The following is a 19,702-nucleotide window of genomic DNA, read 5'->3' as shown; positions in this document are numbered from 1 at the left end:
CATCTGTACGTCTTACTTTGAAAAGCTTTCATATTACATTTTAAAATATCTGTACATCTTACTTTGAAAAAACTTTTATATGTTACATTTTAAGACATCTGTACATCTTACTTTGAAAAAACTTTCATGTTACATTAACAAATTCATTCGATGAAATATTTTTAAAGACTTACAACACCCTTTTGCGATGCTGCTAGTTTTACATTTCGGTATCCAAAAGGCAGTTTCCCCACTAGGCAACAATCTGCGTTTGTCGTAGACGTCCCTGACATTTTTATTGAGGTCTATTAAACGTTTTCACGTCGCGTTTGATTTTGTTATAGTGCGGCATTATGGGGAATTATCCCGCTGCCTTTCATTTAACACGCTTAACCTTCGGCCTATGTTAGCTTTCTGTTCCTGTCTCTTATGTTAGACGGGTCGGTGTCAAGCAGCACGTGTCTTACATCAGCCATAAGATACCCTCAAAACAATTATTTATCATCCAATTTGTTTCTTACTTCTTGGTTACCTTGTTATGCTTCCTTATCCATGAAAAGATTGGTTTTAATATTTTTGGTGTGGCTTTCTGGACCTTTTTTTTTGACAGCATTCCTCTCGTTTTCAATAAAAAATAATGATAAAATAAACCTCTAGAGAATTATATAAATAAACTGAACTGGTCTTATCTTACCTTACATGTGTGGGGATGCCTTACCTTGATTTTGTTTTAATTTATTTAGTTTAAATAGAGATTCCTGACAAAGTCAAAAAGCTTTGATGCAGCATATATTTCGAAAAAAAGGTTCTTGGGTGTGCTATATAGAACTATAGGGGTTCTAACCAGAGGAAATATAACCATTGCCTTCAAAAAGGTGCCATGTCTTTTAATTGAGAATGTCCAAGGAGTGTCATATATGTACCAAGCTAAAAGGTTCAATATGGAGCCTTTTGTTTTAAGAGTATGCACAAATATATGTGGTGCTTTTATGCATGTTAAACTTAAAAATGGGTCGGTGCCGACCCTATCAGCACAGGAAGGTTATTAATAATGTCTCTAAGGATGGTAGCAAACAGGGCTCTTGGGCCGTCGCGTCACCAGACGCCGCGGGTGGCGAGTCGTGTTGAGCAAAGTAAACCGCATCATTTTCATTATTAGCGTTTTTGTTGTTGTCTGTTTCATTTAATAACGCTTCGGGTATAGGAAGGGGTGTTGCTCCGTCCATAACTGCTGATTCAGGTCTTGCGTAGATTTTCTCTTGACCGGTCCGCCCCGTCTCTCTTGTACATAGAAAAAACAGAGAATACCTATTATTAGAATAAGTTATTTTTAATGAATAGCGTTTTTATTATACGTATAAAAGAAATAATATACTCACTATATGGAGTTTTCTATCCGCACCGTCTCCCGTAGAGAAAAAAAACAAACAAAAAATAGCTGAATCTCTAAAAATAAAATAATTATTTTAAGTTATTTTGTTTTAGAATAAGTTATTTTTAATGAATAGCGTTTTTATTATACGTATAAAAGAAATAATATACTCACTATATGGAGTTTTCTATCCGCAGCGTCTCCCGTAGAGAAAAAAAAAAACAAACCCAAAATAGCTGAATCTCTAAAAATAAAATAATTATTTTAAGTTATTTTATTGTATGGTGTTTATCATAAAACACGCGTAAAAGAAATAATATACTTACTCTATGCAGGTCCCGTGTAGTTTTCTCTTTCCAGTAGGGCAAGGCCTTGATGATACTGGGTACTTGTGTCTACCAAAGGAGGGAATCCCTGCTCGGCATACTAAAAATATCTGCGGTTGGTTACTTATTAGGATTCTTTAAGGAGAAATATACGTCCTGTCAAGTTTTATCTGATGTCTATTTCGATGTACGTTTTAACTACACAGACGGTATGGGGGGAGTCGGGGGAAAAGACAAAACTTCAAACAAGATTTACTGAAATACAAAATGTCAAACTTGATGTGTGGCCCTCGGGGGGGCAAAAGACACAATTTCAAACAAGATTTACTGGAATACAAAATGTCCAACTTGATGTGTGACCCAAATTACAGTTTGACCGGGATTTGACCTATCGGGATGTACATAGGTTGCATGAGGAAAAACACAAGTTTTTCTACCACACAAGGCCAAACTGCTACTGCTGCAGGGGAGTGTCGGCTTTCACGCACACACACACACACACACACACTCAAACTGCCGCTAAGCGTTCATTGGAGGAGGATAGCGTCAGACCCAACTCCTCCTCTCATTCTTAGCTCCAACTTGTTCATTCTCACAGGGTTTCTTTCAGTCTCGCGCAGCACAACTCTCAGCTCTCCGGCATCGCTCTCTCCGAGTCCTTTGCGGATTATCCAAAGCCACGGGACCTTACCACGGTACCGCAGCAGACACAGCATCGCTCTCTCCGAGCCCTTTTCCACGGATTCTCCAAAGCCCGGGACCTTACCACGGTACAGCGTACGCTCACACTCCATCAGGTAACCCACCCCACTCAGACCCAGTGTTTGAGACCTTAACGCACCAACCCCCCTGCTCAGTCCCCCTGCTCGGCACCCTCGTAGCACGGGGCTATTCCCACAAAAAACCACACTCATAAGCACACAATTCACTCTACTCAAATAAAAATAAATAATAATTAAATAATAAATAATTAAATAATAAATAATTAAATTATAATAATTATAATAAATAAATAAACTATATACAAATAAACCCCTATCCCAACGCTCAACTCGCTCACAGCCAAAAAAAATTGCCACCTCGCACTAGCTCATGACGTCACCTGGCTTGCAGCCCGGACCTGTCACTTTTTGATTTATTTGACCTTTGTGACCTTTGACCCAACCTGTCACTTTGACAAAAGCGGTATTCTCCATCTCTCTCAGGCATAACTCTCACACCCTCCAGCACAATGCCAATGTCATCCTCCTCAGATCCAACAGCCTTGATTTTGTAGATTTTCATCCTCTGTTCAGAAAGATCTTGTGACACACTGTCCTCATCAGCATCCTGAAACAACAAACACATGGGTTTTTCTGACTGTAATTGCACACTTGAATATTATAAAGGAACAGTATAGCAACATGTAGTCTATGGGCAAGAAACATTCGGCATACAACACAATGTTTTAAGCAACAGGCAGGCATTCTTTAACCACAGGACTTGTTCACCATGTCATATTAGCCAGTCTTTAGTCCTGACAAACTGCAACTACATTATATACACAATTGTATTTCCTGGACACATCCTGTAGCTGAATGACAAATAAAACATGATAATATCTCAAATTATTTGAAAATTGACAAACACATACACAAACACATATGAATAACAAAAACAGAATAATGTTTCTACTTCAACACTTACACTGTACTCTTTGATCAGTTGATCAATGGACTCCCCAAGGTACACCATCAAGCACTGAATAACCAGATTTCTGGTTATGTTATTGCTAGGATTGCTTGGTGACTGAAAATGAGCAAGAATTCCAAAAATTACCATCAGATAAGTGACCATTTATTAAGACAAAACTGTGAGAATTGGCAGTATTAAAAAAAACTGTTAAATATCAAATTATCATCACATGGAACATTATGTGGGATAAGTAGCTGATGTTAATGCACATGCCTGGGTGCTGACAGTCAACAAAACGGTATTGTCAACATTATATAGGTAAAGACAATTCCAAGTTGTATGCTTCAACAAGTTGTATGCTTCAATCTTTAAATGTGTCGTTTTAGTAAATTAATTTAATTTAGTCATTTAGTTTTTTATTTAATTTAGTTTATGATTGTCAGAAAGGGTTTTTCCTTCTTGGGAAAAAACAAAACCCCAGCAATACCTGTACTTGTGGGGTTTTTTGGGTTTTTTTTTTACTAAGAACAGACATGTATTTAAAATACAATTAAAACATGAAACCCATAATTGTGTTGTTAATTATATCAGTGACGTCCTCTTGCACTGACAAAAACATGCAAACAAGTTAGTGGAGCTATGCACCATGCAAATGACTCTTGAAATTTGACAAAATAATTCTTTAAATAAAATTACAAGCTGAAATGTCTGTGGAAAATACCTTGGCTATGATAGCCTGCAACTTCAATCCCATGGCTCCCCCCTTGGAATGGAAAAGGGCCAACAGTTTGGGAGTGTACTCATCCAGCATGGACATGAATTTGGGTTCAAGGTGTACCAGGGTGATCCTGTAGAACTCATCCTGCAGCTGAATGACAAATAAAACACGATAAAGCCTCAAATTATTTGAAGCTTGAAAGATTACATTAAAAAAACCCAAAAGCCTACCCAAAATGAATTTGGAACTCACATGAGATGCCTCAAACAAAGCTGGCCATCTGGCTTTGATGTCTTCAATGCTGGGGGACAGGTTGACAATTTCATGTCGTCTATGTGCAAATGTTTTAGCCATTTTTTCTTTTATCACTTTGTTGTTGTCTCTTTTCTTGACTTCAGTAAGCAACTGAATTCTCTCTTCTTCTTGACTGTCCTCATCTTCACCTGCTGGATATGGCGGAAGGTAATTTACCTCTGCTTTCCGAGGCTTTTTCACTTTATTTGCAGACTTCTGGTCACCTGGACTCTTGTGTTTCATGGCATTGCATGTCAACTCAGGAACACCAAACCCTCTAAGTTTTGTACGATAATTGGCCATCTTGTATTTGATGCTTTGTTGCCAACCATAATAACCTGAGAAAGAGCCAGGTTCCTTGAGACAAGGGTATTTTGTCACAAGTGCCTCAGCAACATAACTAACCTGTGCACTTGAAGGATAGGCTGTAAATGTAAATACAGTTTCAGCCAACTTCTCAAAAATATCAGTCTTTACTTTGGAGGTGGGCAGAAGATTTCCATTCTTTTTATACTCCTCATTGGCTCTTTCCAGGTACATCTCAGTTTCATATGCAAACTGTGGAATGGGAAACTGTTTTGGCCAGGGCTCACAACGTTCTGTGGTTTTCTGCCTTTTGAGAATAATGGTGTCCTGAGAAGAAGTGGTTGCAGCAGAGTCTGCATTGGATACAATTGACTCAGCATATGAGGACTCATAGTCAGACAGTTGGCCAGAGGGGCTGCCAAAACTGTCATCAACCGGAGTCAAGCTTAGGATGACCGGGGTGATGCCAACAACCTTCACAGTGTCTTTGTCTTTTATCTGGTCAGCTCTGTGAAGAGTGAAGTAGTCCTGAAATTCTGGGTCAAAATACTGAAGACTGAAGTCATTTGAAATCCCAAAAGTATCCTTCACAACACTCTGCAGCTCCTCCAATGTTGGTGGGATCCCTGATGGAAGAACCAACTTCTCGATTTGGTCATCAATAATTACACGAAGCTTTGCCTCCATCTCGTTCAACCTAGAATAAAATGTAAATGGGCAGAGTTAAATTTCCCTTCAATTAAATAAAATTAGTTATTACTTTTCATTTATACAATAGTAGAGATATAAAACTATAAAACAAAAAGCACACTTCAACACACCAAATGTTGCAAAAAACAAATACTTGGGAGATGTACATGTTATCAAGTTTTTGTTGTTGTCGTTTTGGTTTTTTTTTTACCTATTATTCACAGCAGATGTAACGTTTCAGGGTTACCAAGCGTTTTCTTCCCACATTGTAAGAAGCCAAGGGCCACATGTCACCAAGTTTCTGCTGCTCCAAAAGACTGATCTTGCCAGTGTCCTCCAGTTGAAAAGATCTCAGATGCTCTACATACCATGCAGCAAGTAACTTCACAATGAAATATACACAATTGTCCAAAACGACTATCTGTATTATCTCAGCAAAGTCTGGTAGTCCACATGTTGAACCATTAGACAGGATCATCCCAGCAGTGTATCTTGTTCCACTGTAGGTGACAGTGGTGGCAAGCTGCACACAAGTCAGAGATGGTGATCTTGCTCTTAAATCTGCCTGTATGTCTGGATGCAGCACATCTACAGGCATTCTGGATATTTTTGTGACAAGCAGGGCAGGTTTCACCTCTTTTGATTGCATGTGGTATGTCATCATCATTTGATGCCTTGTAGAAAGGGTCAGCAACACATTTTTGAAATTGTTAGTGTGTCTCACAACTTGCTTGAAAAATCTGTGTTTTGCCTCAAAGCGCATTGTCCATACTCCAACCAATGGCCCATATTTTTCTATTAAAGCAGGGTAGTGCTCCAAAAAATGGTGTTTTGGTGTGAGCCTTTGATCAGGAAAAACTTCCAAATATCTGATACGATGTTCAGATATTTTAAATTCAAGGTAGGCAATACTTTGTGTTGTGTGAACAGGGGCAACCACTAACTCAACAATGTCCTTCAAAGTCAGAAGAAGTTGCCAAACAGGATCATCTTCAGGTACACGTAAACCAACAAGGAGAGGTAACAAACGTATTAGGGCCCAGTTTTCATGAGCATTTCCTCCTATAGTTTTGCGACCAGCAAAATTTGAAGGGATTGCTTGTGGACTGTTCAATTTGTCTGAGCCCTTATATGGAAAACGTGTGATTATATTATTCAGTTCAGTCAAACTGAAGTAGTGCTTCTTCAAAAACACTTGAAAACACAATGCTAACTCTCTTGGCACTATTCCCTCAAAAAGGTCATGAAGGACATCTGGTGGGTATCCAGACACAAAGTGAAAATTATTAAGTTGATCAGTTAATGGACATGACCGCTTTAAGCCAAAATGAGGCACTAAATTTGGATTTTCTTTGACAGCTTGCACGTGTAAAACATAGTCATCCTTTTTTCGAAGTGGGAAGACCCCAGACCGTACTTCATATGTCTGGTACTCTGAAGAATGTCCAAGGCAGAATCTACAAACATATGGCCCGTTAAAACTTTCAACAAGTCCACTAATTGCATGAGCACCAAGGTTATCGGCTACAACACAGTGTAGGGCGCCTTTAATATTTCTCCCTAAACATGAAATAAAAACCCCCTCCTGTTCAAGAGTGACAAGATCTTTCAAAAGTGGATCCAATACTACTTTGTATTCAAACTGTTTCACATCAACAGATTTGCAAAGTAAAGCTAGTTGTATTGATGTTAAGGCAGACTGTAATCTCAATGGCAAATTGGCCAAAACCCAATAAACTGCAGTTATTTTATGTTTTTTTCGAGAGGTTCCTAATGGGTTACACACCTCAAAATCATCAACATAAATTATTATTGAGAGTCTTGTTTCTTCTACAGCATAGAAGTCATTGTCCTTAAAACACCTACCATCAAAAATGGACTTAAAATGCCCAGTGCTACTTGAGCACCTCGAAAAGGCTTCCACTGCAATATCTTTGTTCTTCAGTACTTCTTGCAAAGTCTTTAGAACTGGTACATATTGAAAGCTCTTTTTTTGTTCAGCATCAAGAATATATTCAATAGGATCCACAAACTGGAAATGCTCCTTAAAATACTTATTTCTCTTAAAAGCTGAACCAAGTGGCCCGCCTGCTCCAAGAGCTCTGCTAATGGGATGAGAGCGGCACAACTGTTCAGCCAAGTCCTTTATGATAGTGTGGTCAACTGTGCATTTGTTAGATTTCAGTGCTGAATCAATTATATTTTTAACTGCCTCTACAGATGCTGAAGAAGAAATATAGAACAGATCTTCAACCAAAGCATCAATGCACCTCACTGAAACATTATAAGTGCTTTCTAACTTGAGTAGAAGTAAGCCCAGTCCTTGAAGAACAGTACAAGATGCACTTTCTGGATCAACATCACTAGAGCATTCATCACTGTTGAGTTCAGGGACATCAGAATGGTCAGTGTTCTGACTAGGATGACTTTCCAAGACTTCTTTCTTAAAATCAGTTAAGGAGCAACATGTATGTCTCCTGCCTTTGTGCTTTAGAAATGTATTGTATATATTTGTGCGAAAGTCACATCCATTAAAAACGCAAAATACAGTTTCGTGTCTCTTCAAGTGATTTCCTATATGTTGAAAATAGTCCTTCTGAGTAGAGCAAAAAGCAGTGCAAGCCAAACACTTAAATGCAGTGATCACTCCAGGCCTTGGACTCTCTTCAGCAGCATGGTATCTGGACAAATGTGTGCGAAGGGCTCCTTGTGTTTTAAATGTGCAAGGACAACTGCCATACAGACATGGCTGGTGCTGTCCACGACCAAATGTTGCGTGTTGTAATCTGTAATGACGTAGTAGATTCCCCTTTGTAGTAGAAAAAGATTTGCATATCTTACACTGCCATCCCATTTGCCAGGTCCTAAAGTGATGGAAAAATATATATGTAAGAATCTAAATAGTTTTTCATGACAAATGTAAGAGCATGGGTATCTATACACATTTGATGTTGAGATTATAGAGAAGAAGAAAAAAAATCCTACAAATAATAAGCAATTATTTTCTATTTATTATTTTTACAAAAACAAATACGTTAGATTAAGTGGGGTCAACTTGATAATTTTCTGCTGCTTCAATTTCAAAACCATTAGTTTAATTTCCCAGCAAACATGCCCCTTTGGGGCCCGTGTGGGGCCACTGCGGGCAGCCCGCTGTGGGCCCCATTACCGGCGTGAAATGCGGGGCACGTGTGGGCCTCACACTGTGGGGCCCTTGTGGGGCCATTGTGGGCTGCCCACACTAAGCAAAGTGGGCCTCATTGGAGCCCATTGTGGGCCCACACTATGCCCACACTTTGGGCCAGCCTACACGTACATGCCCTGCATTTTTTGGCCTGCTGGATGCTCCCCTGTGGGCATACTGTGGGCACACTGTGGGGTGTACTGTAGGCACATTGGGCATACTGTGGGTGAACTGTGGGCACACTGGACACAAGTGGGTTGTACGGCGGACACATTGGGCATACTGTGGGCAAACTGAGGGCACACTGGACACATGTGGGTTGTACTGCGGACACGTACATTGGGCATACTGTGGGCCTACTGTGGAGACATTGGGAGGGAGGAAAGCTATGAAGCCACAGTGCTCCAGTGTCCCCTTGGGCATGCTCTGTGGGTCTTTAAGAAATAACAAAATTAGTTTGGTCCTATACTGGCAGTATACCAGAACATTATTATTAAAGTGTATGCAGAATATTTGCACTTATTGATAGTAGCAGTAATAAACTACAAGTAATATGTTTCAAACACATCTGTTCACATAAGTTAAAAGAAGTAAACATTGAAAATTGAATACAAAACTGAGTATGTGGATTGAGTACAAAATATTTTTTTATTAAACATAACAATGAGCACATAACATTACATACATACATAATCTATATTAAATTAATCCTCTCAGTGTCCTTTTGCTCCTTCCTCCATCCCGGTCTCTAGCATTCCGCAGCCATGTTTTAATGGAAGATTCGGCCTCTGAGGCTGTGGCCCGGTTACTTTTTGTCACAGCATCTAATTGACAAAAAAGAACACCTGAAATGCTAATGTAAAAAAAGAAAAAAAAGAGGTTGTCCAAGTGCAAAGTATATACTTGTGTTTTCCCTACTGTTAGGTAGTTTCCCAGGGCTTTGTTGTTGAGAGAGAGACAGCTGCAGTTGATTGAGCTAGAGAACAACCCTGAGAGCCCTGTGAGTGAATGAGTGAAATAATTTATAAATAACATGGTGAGTCAGTGTTTTTCCTCTGTTCTGCCCTCGGATTCAAAAGTGTTGTGATGATTTTTGGTAACTTGAATTATAAAGTTAGCGGTAATTCATGGGAGTTCATGTTTTGTTGAGGTTTAAAAGCAATACAACTTGATCTTGTTTGCGCGACTTTCATTTTGACGGGGGGGTGGTTGGACATGCAATGCGTTCTGGGATGCATAAGCTTAGCCCTTAAGCAACCTGGAGTGAAGCGCGGCAGGGATGTGCTTGTTAGAAAGTTTGTCTTTATCTTAAACTTTTCCAGCGCTTTCGAAAGCAATGACTGTAAGTTTTGGTTATTGTTACTTAGAATGATAATGTGTAAATGATCTGAATGTGTTTCTTATGTATGGTTTCGATCGATTTGTGATTATTAGCATAGAAGGTAACTAAACGGTTGTGATAGCGCTAACTTGTAAAACGTTTTATGTTAATTGACAACCACATTGGCATCATAATCGTGTTTATGAATATTTAGTGTCAGCACTTTATTTTAACTTTATACTACTGTAGTTATTTACTGGCTTTAATGCGAAAACTAAAAAAAACTTTTCTTTCTTTTTTCTGTGTTACAGTTTTACTCGTAAAATTTCACCCGTCATGCAGCATTGTTAATAAAGGAGCAAGACGCTCAATTCCTGGGTCGTGAAATTCGAGTTTGGCTGGAGCTGACTGACTACGTTAATTACGTACTAGGAGTATAAAACATGTAGGGAGAACAGTACATCCTCATTTGTAAAAACTTTTTGTTTTTGTAATTTGCCTACCCTACTTCAGATTCCAGAAACAGGAATATGTAAAAGAAACTTTTAGCTCCTAGTTTAGTTCCTGAGTTTAGATAATCTGGTTCCATAGTTTGGATGACTCCAACTTTTTGGATGAATGGATGAAAAGGGCTTTAGGGCAGGGGTCACCAACTCTGGTCCTGGAAGGCTACTATCCAGTAAGTTTTCTATCCTACCTGACTTCTGATGAGCCACACCTGCTCCTGGTATTTACCTGAGAACTAGTGTAGCTCATCAGAAGCCAGGTAGGGTAGAAAACTTACTGGATAGTAGCCTTCCAGGACCGGAGTTGGTGACCTCTGCTTTAGGGTAAGCTAAAATGTCAGTTGCAAAAGGTCTAGTCTAGTTAAGTCACAGGTGGAGCCTTTAAAATAGCTTTGGAGCAGAACTCAAATTTTAACTTGATCTTAAGTTAACTTGCCAGGCTGATCTCTTTATGAAATACCATCATGCCTTTATTTTCTAGTGTAATCTGAAACACAAAACTTGTATGCTGTATTTCCTAGTCACAAAATATTCTGTAATTTGGGCTTTACAATTAAATTCAAGATTTGATTTTGTTCTCCTTCTTAGGGTCTAATTGCATATGAACATTATATACTGTACCTATGACTGCTCTGCAGACCAGCATCTCCCCAAAGGCCACCTTCTGGCCAGAGCCCCGCCAGCACAACTGCAGGGCCAGTGGGGTGGTTAGCATGCGCAAAAGGATGCGTCTTGTGTTGGAAGATGGGTTGGGACCCCCAATTGTTGCCAGATACTTTACCTAAATTGATGTAATAATATATTAGTGTATTCACAAGACAGCAACAAACTGTAATGGAAAATGTAATAAACTTGTGATGGAACATGGCATCTGAGAAAACCAAATGTACCATTTCCCTGTAGCAGGCCTCCTCCTTAAGCCTATTTTCCACCATTTCTAGGTCCTGCAAGTTGTTCAGTGGAAAACATATGCCCTCTGGCAGGACTGCAGCTGGAGAGGTGCAATTTGTCAGCGATAACAACAGCTGCTTGACAACAGCCACCTCTTCTTTAAGATGTTCCAGCTGACTTATTATGTGCAGTTCAGTTGCTGTTGACACAGTAAGTGATAACTTTATATATAGAAGCTCATGGTGCTATCACAATAGTAAGCATAGCAAGCATGGCATTTACTCCTGAAATGTGAAAAGTTGTTTGTAGGCTCTATGTGTTTTAGGTGGTGCTCTGTTCAAAAAAGGGCTCAAAGCATACCCCAAAGCAAACCATACTGCATATGGTTCATGAAGCGTCGTTTTGGCCATCACTACTTACGAGTAACTGTAGGCCTTCTTGATAAGCTGACCATTGAAGAGGCTTGTGGAGTTGGTGGGGCAGGTGGAGTTGGTGGGGTTGGTGGAGATGGTGGGACTGGGGGGGATGGTGGAATGGGTACAGCACGCCTCCGAGGTTTGATAATATTTTCTTCTTCAGAAGACTGGTACTCTGAGTACCGTGAGTTTGGTCTGGTGGAAATGAAAATCAACTTGTTACAAAATAAGATTTGTTAGGGTGTTACGGAATACTTAGATGCTGCTTATGAATGCATTATGAATGTGCACTGAATGTTCTATGAATGGATTATAAAGGCATTATGAAGATTCAGTTAATGTAAAGCGTTACCAAATAATCAATGCAAAAACAGAGACTCACTGCCTTATTCGATTAGACTTCCCTAGTATTCTGTCACTGTCAGAATTGAGACAAGAAGTTGTCTCTGCCTTTTTAGCCTTCTTTCGGGCCTTCATATGATTATATGAAGGCCCGAAAGAAGGCTAAAAAGGCAGAGACAACTTTTTTGTCTACTATAGAAGACAAAAATTGCAGTTTTCAGGGATGTTTTGATTGGCACAACCATGATGAACTTCTGTTGTCATGTTTTTACAAATGACAATTCTTTAGGCACTCTTAGACCAGGGGTCACCAACATGACCCCTGTCTTAGACATTCTAAGGTGGAGCAGTATGAAATTTGTTCTAGACTAAATTTTAAAAGATATGTAATTTTGTTAAACTTTTAGCTAATGGTCACAATAGATCATAAAACACATCTGTCATTCATGAACTACAGTGATTAGCTGTTTGTGGACCTCTTGACTGTGTACACTAACAATTGCTCTGTGATTTGGAACAAATACCACTCACAATGTATGATCAGGGGCCTCTGTTGTGAGTTGAGACTTCTAAGCACTTATGTCTATGGCTGAGGGTGTCTGCTAAATGCAATAAATGTAAATGCAAATGTTAAACACAGGGACCCTCTTTTGTGCAAGCTCTGCCCTCTATCGAACTACAGATTAATCCTCGGTACCCTGACGCAACTTCATGTACCTATTGCCCAATCAGCCTATAAGTTATGGTAGGGGTACAAACTGGGCTTGGAAGAAATAGCACTGGCACTATTTCCAAAGGGTACTGCTGCAGTGAGTGCACCTCAAATATAACAACAACATTATCAAAATTACTTACATGTTTTGAAGAGTGAGCGTACTTTATATATTTCCCAGTCAGCTCCTGGTTTTTCATGCTGCATCTGAGCTCGCTTTATATAATTGGGGAATTTATATGGAGGCCAATAGCAAGTGTCCTCTCCAGCCATCCACATACTGCTTACAACTTCCACCTCTCCCCGTCCCAAGAAATCCACGACATGGAAAAATGGTGAGTTCATCTTATGTAATGAAGAAAAGACGTTATTAATGATTATTTTATATTGTACATTTAAAAAGATGAACATTTAAAAGTAGAATAACTTCTGATCATCCACTGTAATATCTCTAAAAAGGAAATGCAATAACTTTAACAATGACAATGAAAACAGTTTAAAAAACCAACACATTTTTAAAACAAAGTAATTTAAACAAAATTCAAATGTTTATTGCATACTTATATATAATCTGTATACATTGTAGTAATTTGTTTCTCAGTCTGTTCAATAATTTCAAGTTATTTTCAAATAATTAGTCCAACATACAATACAACTGAAAACAATAACATGGCATTTGGTTGTGATTTAAAAAAAGATCACACACACAACCAACAAAAGCATAAACTGTAGTGCTCACTAACAAAGATGCTGACACTTATGACAGCTTAAAACAAAAAAGACTAAATAATAACGTAGTGAGCCGAAGGAAGAACTGATAAAAATCTGTTCAGCTGCTTCACTTGGTGCCTAACCTACTAGGGTTTACTTATAACCTCTATCATAACAAACCACTATAAATAGCTACTGTTGAACATAAAAAAGTAAAATGCTTAAAATGATTGTATTGAAACTTCCTGAACAAGGGATTAAAACAGGCAGGTACACAAACACATACAATACTTAAATACAGGATTCTAATACAAATGCAGCAATGGGGTTGCTGCCCATCCAAATCCAAGCGGGAGCAGAACATATTTTTTCTCAACATCAGAAAGCTTGTACACTTTGACCTCTGTGTCAAGCTCAGAAACAGTGTGGATACCAATGTCTTGTGAATTAATTGGTTCTGTGTACAGTGGGGCCAGATCTAAAAACCATCTCAAAAGAATGAAAGTTTCATCTGTGGTGGTATCATACAAGATATTTTCAACCAAACCAAGTTGTCCACCAATCATCACACAGTTGTCTCCCCTCTTACATTTTATGACAGCATTTTGAACTGTGGCCCTCTTGTATTGCGTGGCTGAAGCAAGATGTGGCACTGTTGGTCCATTTGAGTGCTTTCCACCAAGTTTATCTGGGTGGTAATTTGATTTCTTCTGTTCAGTATACTGCCTCTCTACAACATTTGTTATTTGCTGGAGAATGTGTTGTGACTTTCTGACCTTTCTTTTAAGGTGGCCCAAGAAGTTTTCAAAAGGAAATGCGGACACATGGTCTAATGGTCCAAACCTTCTGACATCATCTGCCAGATGACACAAACAGTGAACATTGTACACCATCTCCTCAACCCCATACAACATCCTGAATTGTCTAAGGAAGTACTTCAATAGATTATCTGCGTAATCACAGTAATGGGCGCACAGGGTAGGAGAAAGCATCAAATGTATGCTTATAGACAATGTAAGGAAGTTAATATAAAGTGGAGTTGGGAGGACTTCTTTCAGTGCCAGTGGACCAGTGTACAGAAGAAACTGCCTAAACTCAGTAGCTTTCCAGCGGTCTACTTTTGATAATGATCTTGGCCTTCGTGCAAACTCACAAGGTATGCACTGTGACATCCCCAAAAGTTTTTCTGAGATTGCATTGATCTTATTGGAGCCCATTCTGTATTTCAGGTGCCCTTTGATCCAAAATTTGAGCATCTTCCTTGTGACACCAAGGCAAACAACATGCATATAGTCCAGCACAAATTGTGAGACCATACCCAAATTTAATCTATTTGGTACTGAGTGACCTCTGTGATGATTTTCATCAAGCAGTTCTGCAAATGATTTATCTGTTCTCCGACTAGCATGTGTTTCTGGAAAAACCATTTTACGCCCCACATAAGAGCCCTCCTGAATGCAACGATCACATCCACTATAGCCTCCATGCCCTTTTGTTATTTTTATGAATGCCCGTGCTGGAGCATCACAAATGAAGCAATCAAGGGACAACTGAAACATCCTCTCAGCTACAGTGAATCCTTGTTCCAGAGTGAAAACCTCCTCAACAAAGTCATGCAGATATTGATTGGGATCACGTGGTTTGCTGTTTCCACAAAAAACACCTATAACAAATGGGTACCTTTCAAAGGGGAATTTACCTAAAATTGGCCAAAGTTGCTTTGGAGAACTTTTGAATAATGGCAGCCCATCTATGTTCACCTGCATCATGACTTTGTCAGTTTGTGATAGCAGTCCCTCTTTGTTTTTGAGCAAATGTTCCAATATGCCGAAATGGACATATTCCCCACCATCAATTGTTTTCACCTCATGTGAATGTGATGTTTTGATTAAAGTTCTTGAACATTTTGGAAGTGTGGGAATGTGTTTGTTTAAAATTTTAAGAAGGCTATCAGCTGCATTTTGTGTCACTCCCGACTCCACCACCCACTGACGCAGTTCATTGGGCAAATCATCAAAATTACAATTGTCATGATTGTCACTGAAACAATCTTCCCCACTAAATCTGAATCTGTCATCATGATTTTTAAAGTCATTGCTGTTGATGTTGTTGTCTTCAGTTACTGAGACGGTATCAGAAGTTATGTCTATATCACTTGTTTCTTCATAATTTGCTCCAAGGGATTCACTGGGATGAGCAAAGTCGGGCTCGAGGTCGTTTTTTTGTGGAGTTTGGAGCTCATAAACAATATTCTGTACACGCCTCCATTTGGTGACTGAACTCACACCACACCACACTACAGGAATTGAGGCAAAAAAGTAGAAAACATACAGCAAATTTCTGCAGAACTTCAAAAGCACAAAGAGACAGGACAAAAATATGTTGGATGGTTGCTGCAAATACTGAGGTGATTTTAGAATAGGTTTCAAATAGCTAAACTAACACTTTGACAGACAAAATATAATAGATATTATAAAAGGACATTCACAAAGAATATTTTTAATTATGGACAGAGTAATACTGAGTAATACTTACTCTTCAGCCAGTGGAGACAATCTGAAAAAAAAAAAAAATATATATATATATACAGTAAAACCGGTCTAAGTCGACACTCGCGGGACCAGCTTAAAAGTGACGACTTAGAGAATTGACGAGATACACTTACTTATGTCTATTTCGCCGTTTTGCCGACTAGTAAATATAAATATATAGTGCGATAGGTGGGGATTCCCCATTTCCACATTGCCGTGGTGACAAGCAGGCGGTGTGAAGCAGGCGGCAGGAATGCAGCGATTGGGGTGTTGACTTAATCCATTCATTTGTGTTGTTCGGGACCGGGATTTAGGTGACGACTAAGGGAATTTGACGACTTACAAGCGGCGATTTACACAAGGAATTTAAAGGAAACATCATTAGGTAAAATCGGTACTTTTGCTTGAGCGTCGACTTGTGCACATTGACGAGTTACAAGCCGGCGACTTAGACCAGTTTTACTGTATATATATATATAATAGCCATTTTTTGCCAGTCTATACACACACACACACCATTATATTAGGGCGGGCGCACCCCCTTGAAGGTCAAGTTAATTTTATTTAATTTTATTTTCTATATAGCGCCAGATCACAACCGAAGTCATTTAAGGTTACCTTTCCTATAGAACATTGTCCTTTTATTAAACAAACTAAATAACCTTATATTATTTACACAACAGCTTGTCATTTTTGTCTCTATACGGTCGGGCGTTTATAATTCTCCTCTGCTCTCTGTATCGCGCCTGGCGGAGTTCGGCCCCGATGCGCGCGCACAAACACTTGCGCGCATACACAGGTGAGCACACTCCCACCAGCGGACAGAGAGCGCGCGTCAGATATGTTGCGTCAACCACTTGAAAAGCTGACAAAAATATCTGCGGTTTTTAAACGCTCCCAGGGTGTTGAAGATGCACATTTTGTGGATAATAGTAATAAAAAGAAATGTTCTGATGTTTAGTTCAGTTGTATTATTGACTGCGCTGTCATTAAAAGAAACACATGAACACCATGAATCCTGTCGGTGTCCCCCCCCCCACTGTATGTAGATGTTATACGTATGACTAACACTACACATAAAAAATAAAAAGATAATGTGAAAGAAATTCATAACTATTTACTGGTGAGACGAATTACTGCTTGTGCGGAGATGCATGATTACAGTTTCGTTTAATTTTAGAAAGTGTCTTTCTTCAAAAAATTTACCTGAACATATATACTTAAGGTAGCCTAAATCATTACCACTGCGCATCAATATAGATGTGTATATATAAAGGAACGTTTAATACTTTACATTACCTTATATTTAAGTATAACCTATATTTAGCCGATCAAGCGGATACGCGTTGAACTGACAAGAACGGATCCGCAATTTAACATTCATTGTGGTTTTCAACAACTCAAAATGCGGTTAAACTGAATGCGGCTAAACATGTATATTAATGTAACATTTTACTCACAGGGAGTACCTTTAAATCGTCCTATCAAGGGATGACCAATAATTGTTTTAATTAGCGATCGCTGTCGCTGTCGTTTCTCTCCTAACGGTCTTTCCGATTCGAAACGCCTGTCTCGAGATCGCGAGCTTCCCGCTGCACTCAAACGCCCAGCGCGTGTCCCCAATCCATCCATCCATCTTCTGTACCCGCGTGTCTTATTCAGGATCGCTGGGGGTTCGGAGCCTATCGCAGAAGCTAGGGCACAGGGAAGGGAATGTACGTGTCCCCAGTGACCACACAAAATAAATGGCAGGGCCAGAACACTCTCTATGACGGGATTGTTTTCTAACCCACAGCCAAAATGAGACACACAGCTTTAGATGACAATAATAATAATAATAATAATAATAATAATAATAATAATAATAATAATAATAATAACAAAAACTATCATTATTAATAATAATAATAATAATAATAACCATCATCATCATCAATTAATTAATAATGACCATCAACAACAATAATAATTATTGATGTTGCTGTTGACAATAATGAATTATTAATAATTAATTTCATTAATCACTAATAATTATTAAATGCTATGGTACGTGACTGTGTGCAGTTCTAATTAGAAAGGGGCTGTCAGACAAAACTGCTGCAGGCCCTCCATGGGCTTACTCACAGAGGGCCTGTGCGGGTTTTCTGTGGGCAAGCCCAACTGTGGGCTTGCCCACAGAAATCCCACATGGGGGCCCCAAAGGGCAAAACTGCTGGGCCCAGCATGGGCTTGCCCAAAGGGGGCCTGTGTGGGTTTACTGTGGGCCAGCCCAACTGTGGGCATGCCCACAGAAATCCCACATTGGGGCCCCAAAGGGCAAAACTGCTGCGGGCCCAGCATGGGCTAACCCGCATAGGCCCCACGTGGGATTAGTGTGGGTTTGCCCTGCCCACACTTGCCCACAGTAAACCCACACCTGCCCATGCGGGGCCCAAATGGGCATGTTTGCTGGGTTAATACAACATGGTATCACAACTTACTTTATAATGCACAGTCTACATACCGATCAGGTGAATTTAAGTTGAGGGATCTTCCATTACCTGAAAGGAAAGCAACATTATCATTAATAGCAGTCTCCAAAATAAAAAACTTACACAAACACACGCAGATTGTTAAAGACATGTCTAAATTAATGCAAAAATTTTTAAAGGTGAGGTTCCTATATAACACAAGGAAACTCTTTATTAGATTAAAAAGGGGATAATTCTTCCCCCTTTTTTCAAAATTGCAAATGTGAGCACTTGATATGCAGTCATTCCAATAGATTAACACATTTCAAAACATATAAGGATGTTTACTGTTATTTTCTAATAATGATTCTACAAATTTTCATGTGAGATATTTACTCTTAACAGTAAATATAAACTCACTGACACTGACTTAACGCCTCTAAACAAACACAAAACGTTAGAACACTTATGCAAATATGCGATGTCTTGACAAATCAAGCAAATATTTGAAGTTTACACAGCTACATTCTCGCATGGAAATATCTTAAAAGTTTATTTTGTGACCCAGAAAGAGTAATATTTCAAACTCCGCCACTCTGCGTTCCTTCGCCACTGCCTCGTTTGAGGGTAGGGCTGATTGGCTGGTTTTGTGGCACAAATATAACAGTGTTCAGAAAGAGTTGAGCGCGCACGGGCAGAAATGTTGAGAGCGTATAAGCAACACATTGCGAGCAAGCGCAAATGCAAAAACTGAGCGAGAGGAGCTGCTATTGTGTGTGTGTGTGTGTGTATGGATAATAGCAAACGGTGAAATACATTTTTTGCACGCAGCAATGAATTTTGTTCACTCAAATTTAGCTTTTCTTCACTCAAAATAAATTTCTCCTCAAAATGCAACACTTGCACCTGAAATTCTTTTTTACGTGCGCTCAGAATAGTGGCACAAAAATAACGCCACAGTCACGGGGCTCCGACAGCATGACGCGAAAAAACAGTTATGTCGCTGGACTGAGTCACTTTAGCTTCATTAACCACAACTGAAAACCACCGCATCGAGACAAAAGCTTCGAAAAACTGACTGTGGCTGTTTTGACGTATCATACGTATCATACTGTTTAAAACCTTTACTCAAAACCGATATACGTTATTGTTTAAACCGTGTCTTATATTTGAACAAATTAAGAAATCTTACCTCTTACAAAATGGAGATCGTCCACTCATGAAGCGTGTGTGTCCTGCACGTGGCACAAAGGATTATGGGCGGAAGTGTACAATGATT

General features: G+C 39.3%; 2 protein-coding genes across 14 annotated transcripts; both read right to left on the bottom strand.

Annotated features, from left to right (window-relative positions):
- Window positions 1-850: 850 nt before the first annotated feature.
- LOC140583997 (uncharacterized) lies at window positions 851-19,664 on the bottom strand. 13 transcript variants are annotated; one of them, XM_072707951.1, is made up of 10 exons: window positions 19,616-19,664; window positions 18,454-18,513; window positions 7,226-8,223; window positions 4,322-5,366; window positions 4,073-4,219; window positions 3,364-3,465; window positions 1,678-3,006; window positions 1,526-1,595; window positions 1,359-1,425; window positions 851-1,260 (listed from the first exon to the last, which is right to left on the bottom strand). In XM_072707951.1, exons 4-7 carry the CDS (start codon window positions 5,354-5,356, stop codon window positions 2,776-2,778), a joined length of 1,515 nt encoding a protein of 504 aa, XP_072564052.1. In that variant the 5' UTR covers window positions 5,357-5,366; window positions 7,226-8,223; window positions 18,454-18,513; window positions 19,616-19,664; the 3' UTR covers window positions 851-1,260; window positions 1,359-1,425; window positions 1,526-1,595; window positions 1,678-2,775. The 13 variants fall into 13 exon arrangements, with proteins under 13 accessions (XP_072564052.1, XP_072564053.1, XP_072564047.1 ...); XM_072707952.1 differs by having other exon boundaries at window positions 18,477-18,513; XM_072707946.1 differs by having other exon boundaries at window positions 851-1,287; window positions 8,201-8,223; window positions 18,477-18,513.
- On the bottom strand, window positions 9,173-12,154 carry LOC140583991 (uncharacterized). Its single transcript, XM_072707903.1, has 5 exons — window positions 12,060-12,154; window positions 11,682-11,872; window positions 11,261-11,460; window positions 10,992-11,151; window positions 9,173-9,367 (listed from the first exon to the last, which is right to left on the bottom strand). The coding sequence occupies exons 1-5, from the start codon at window positions 12,152-12,154 to the stop codon at window positions 9,243-9,245; spliced, it is 771 nt and encodes a 256-aa protein (XP_072564004.1). The 3' UTR covers window positions 9,173-9,242.
- Window positions 19,665-19,702: the final 38 nt, after the last annotated feature.

Source organism: Paramormyrops kingsleyae, unplaced genomic scaffold, assembly GCF_048594095.1.
Source record: "Paramormyrops kingsleyae isolate MSU_618 unplaced genomic scaffold, PKINGS_0.4 ups29, whole genome shotgun sequence".
Lineage (NCBI taxonomy): Eukaryota > Metazoa > Chordata > Actinopteri > Osteoglossiformes > Mormyridae > Paramormyrops > Paramormyrops kingsleyae.
The sequence above is the reverse complement of the archived record's forward strand: the minus strand, read 5'-3'. Positions and strand labels throughout refer to the sequence as shown.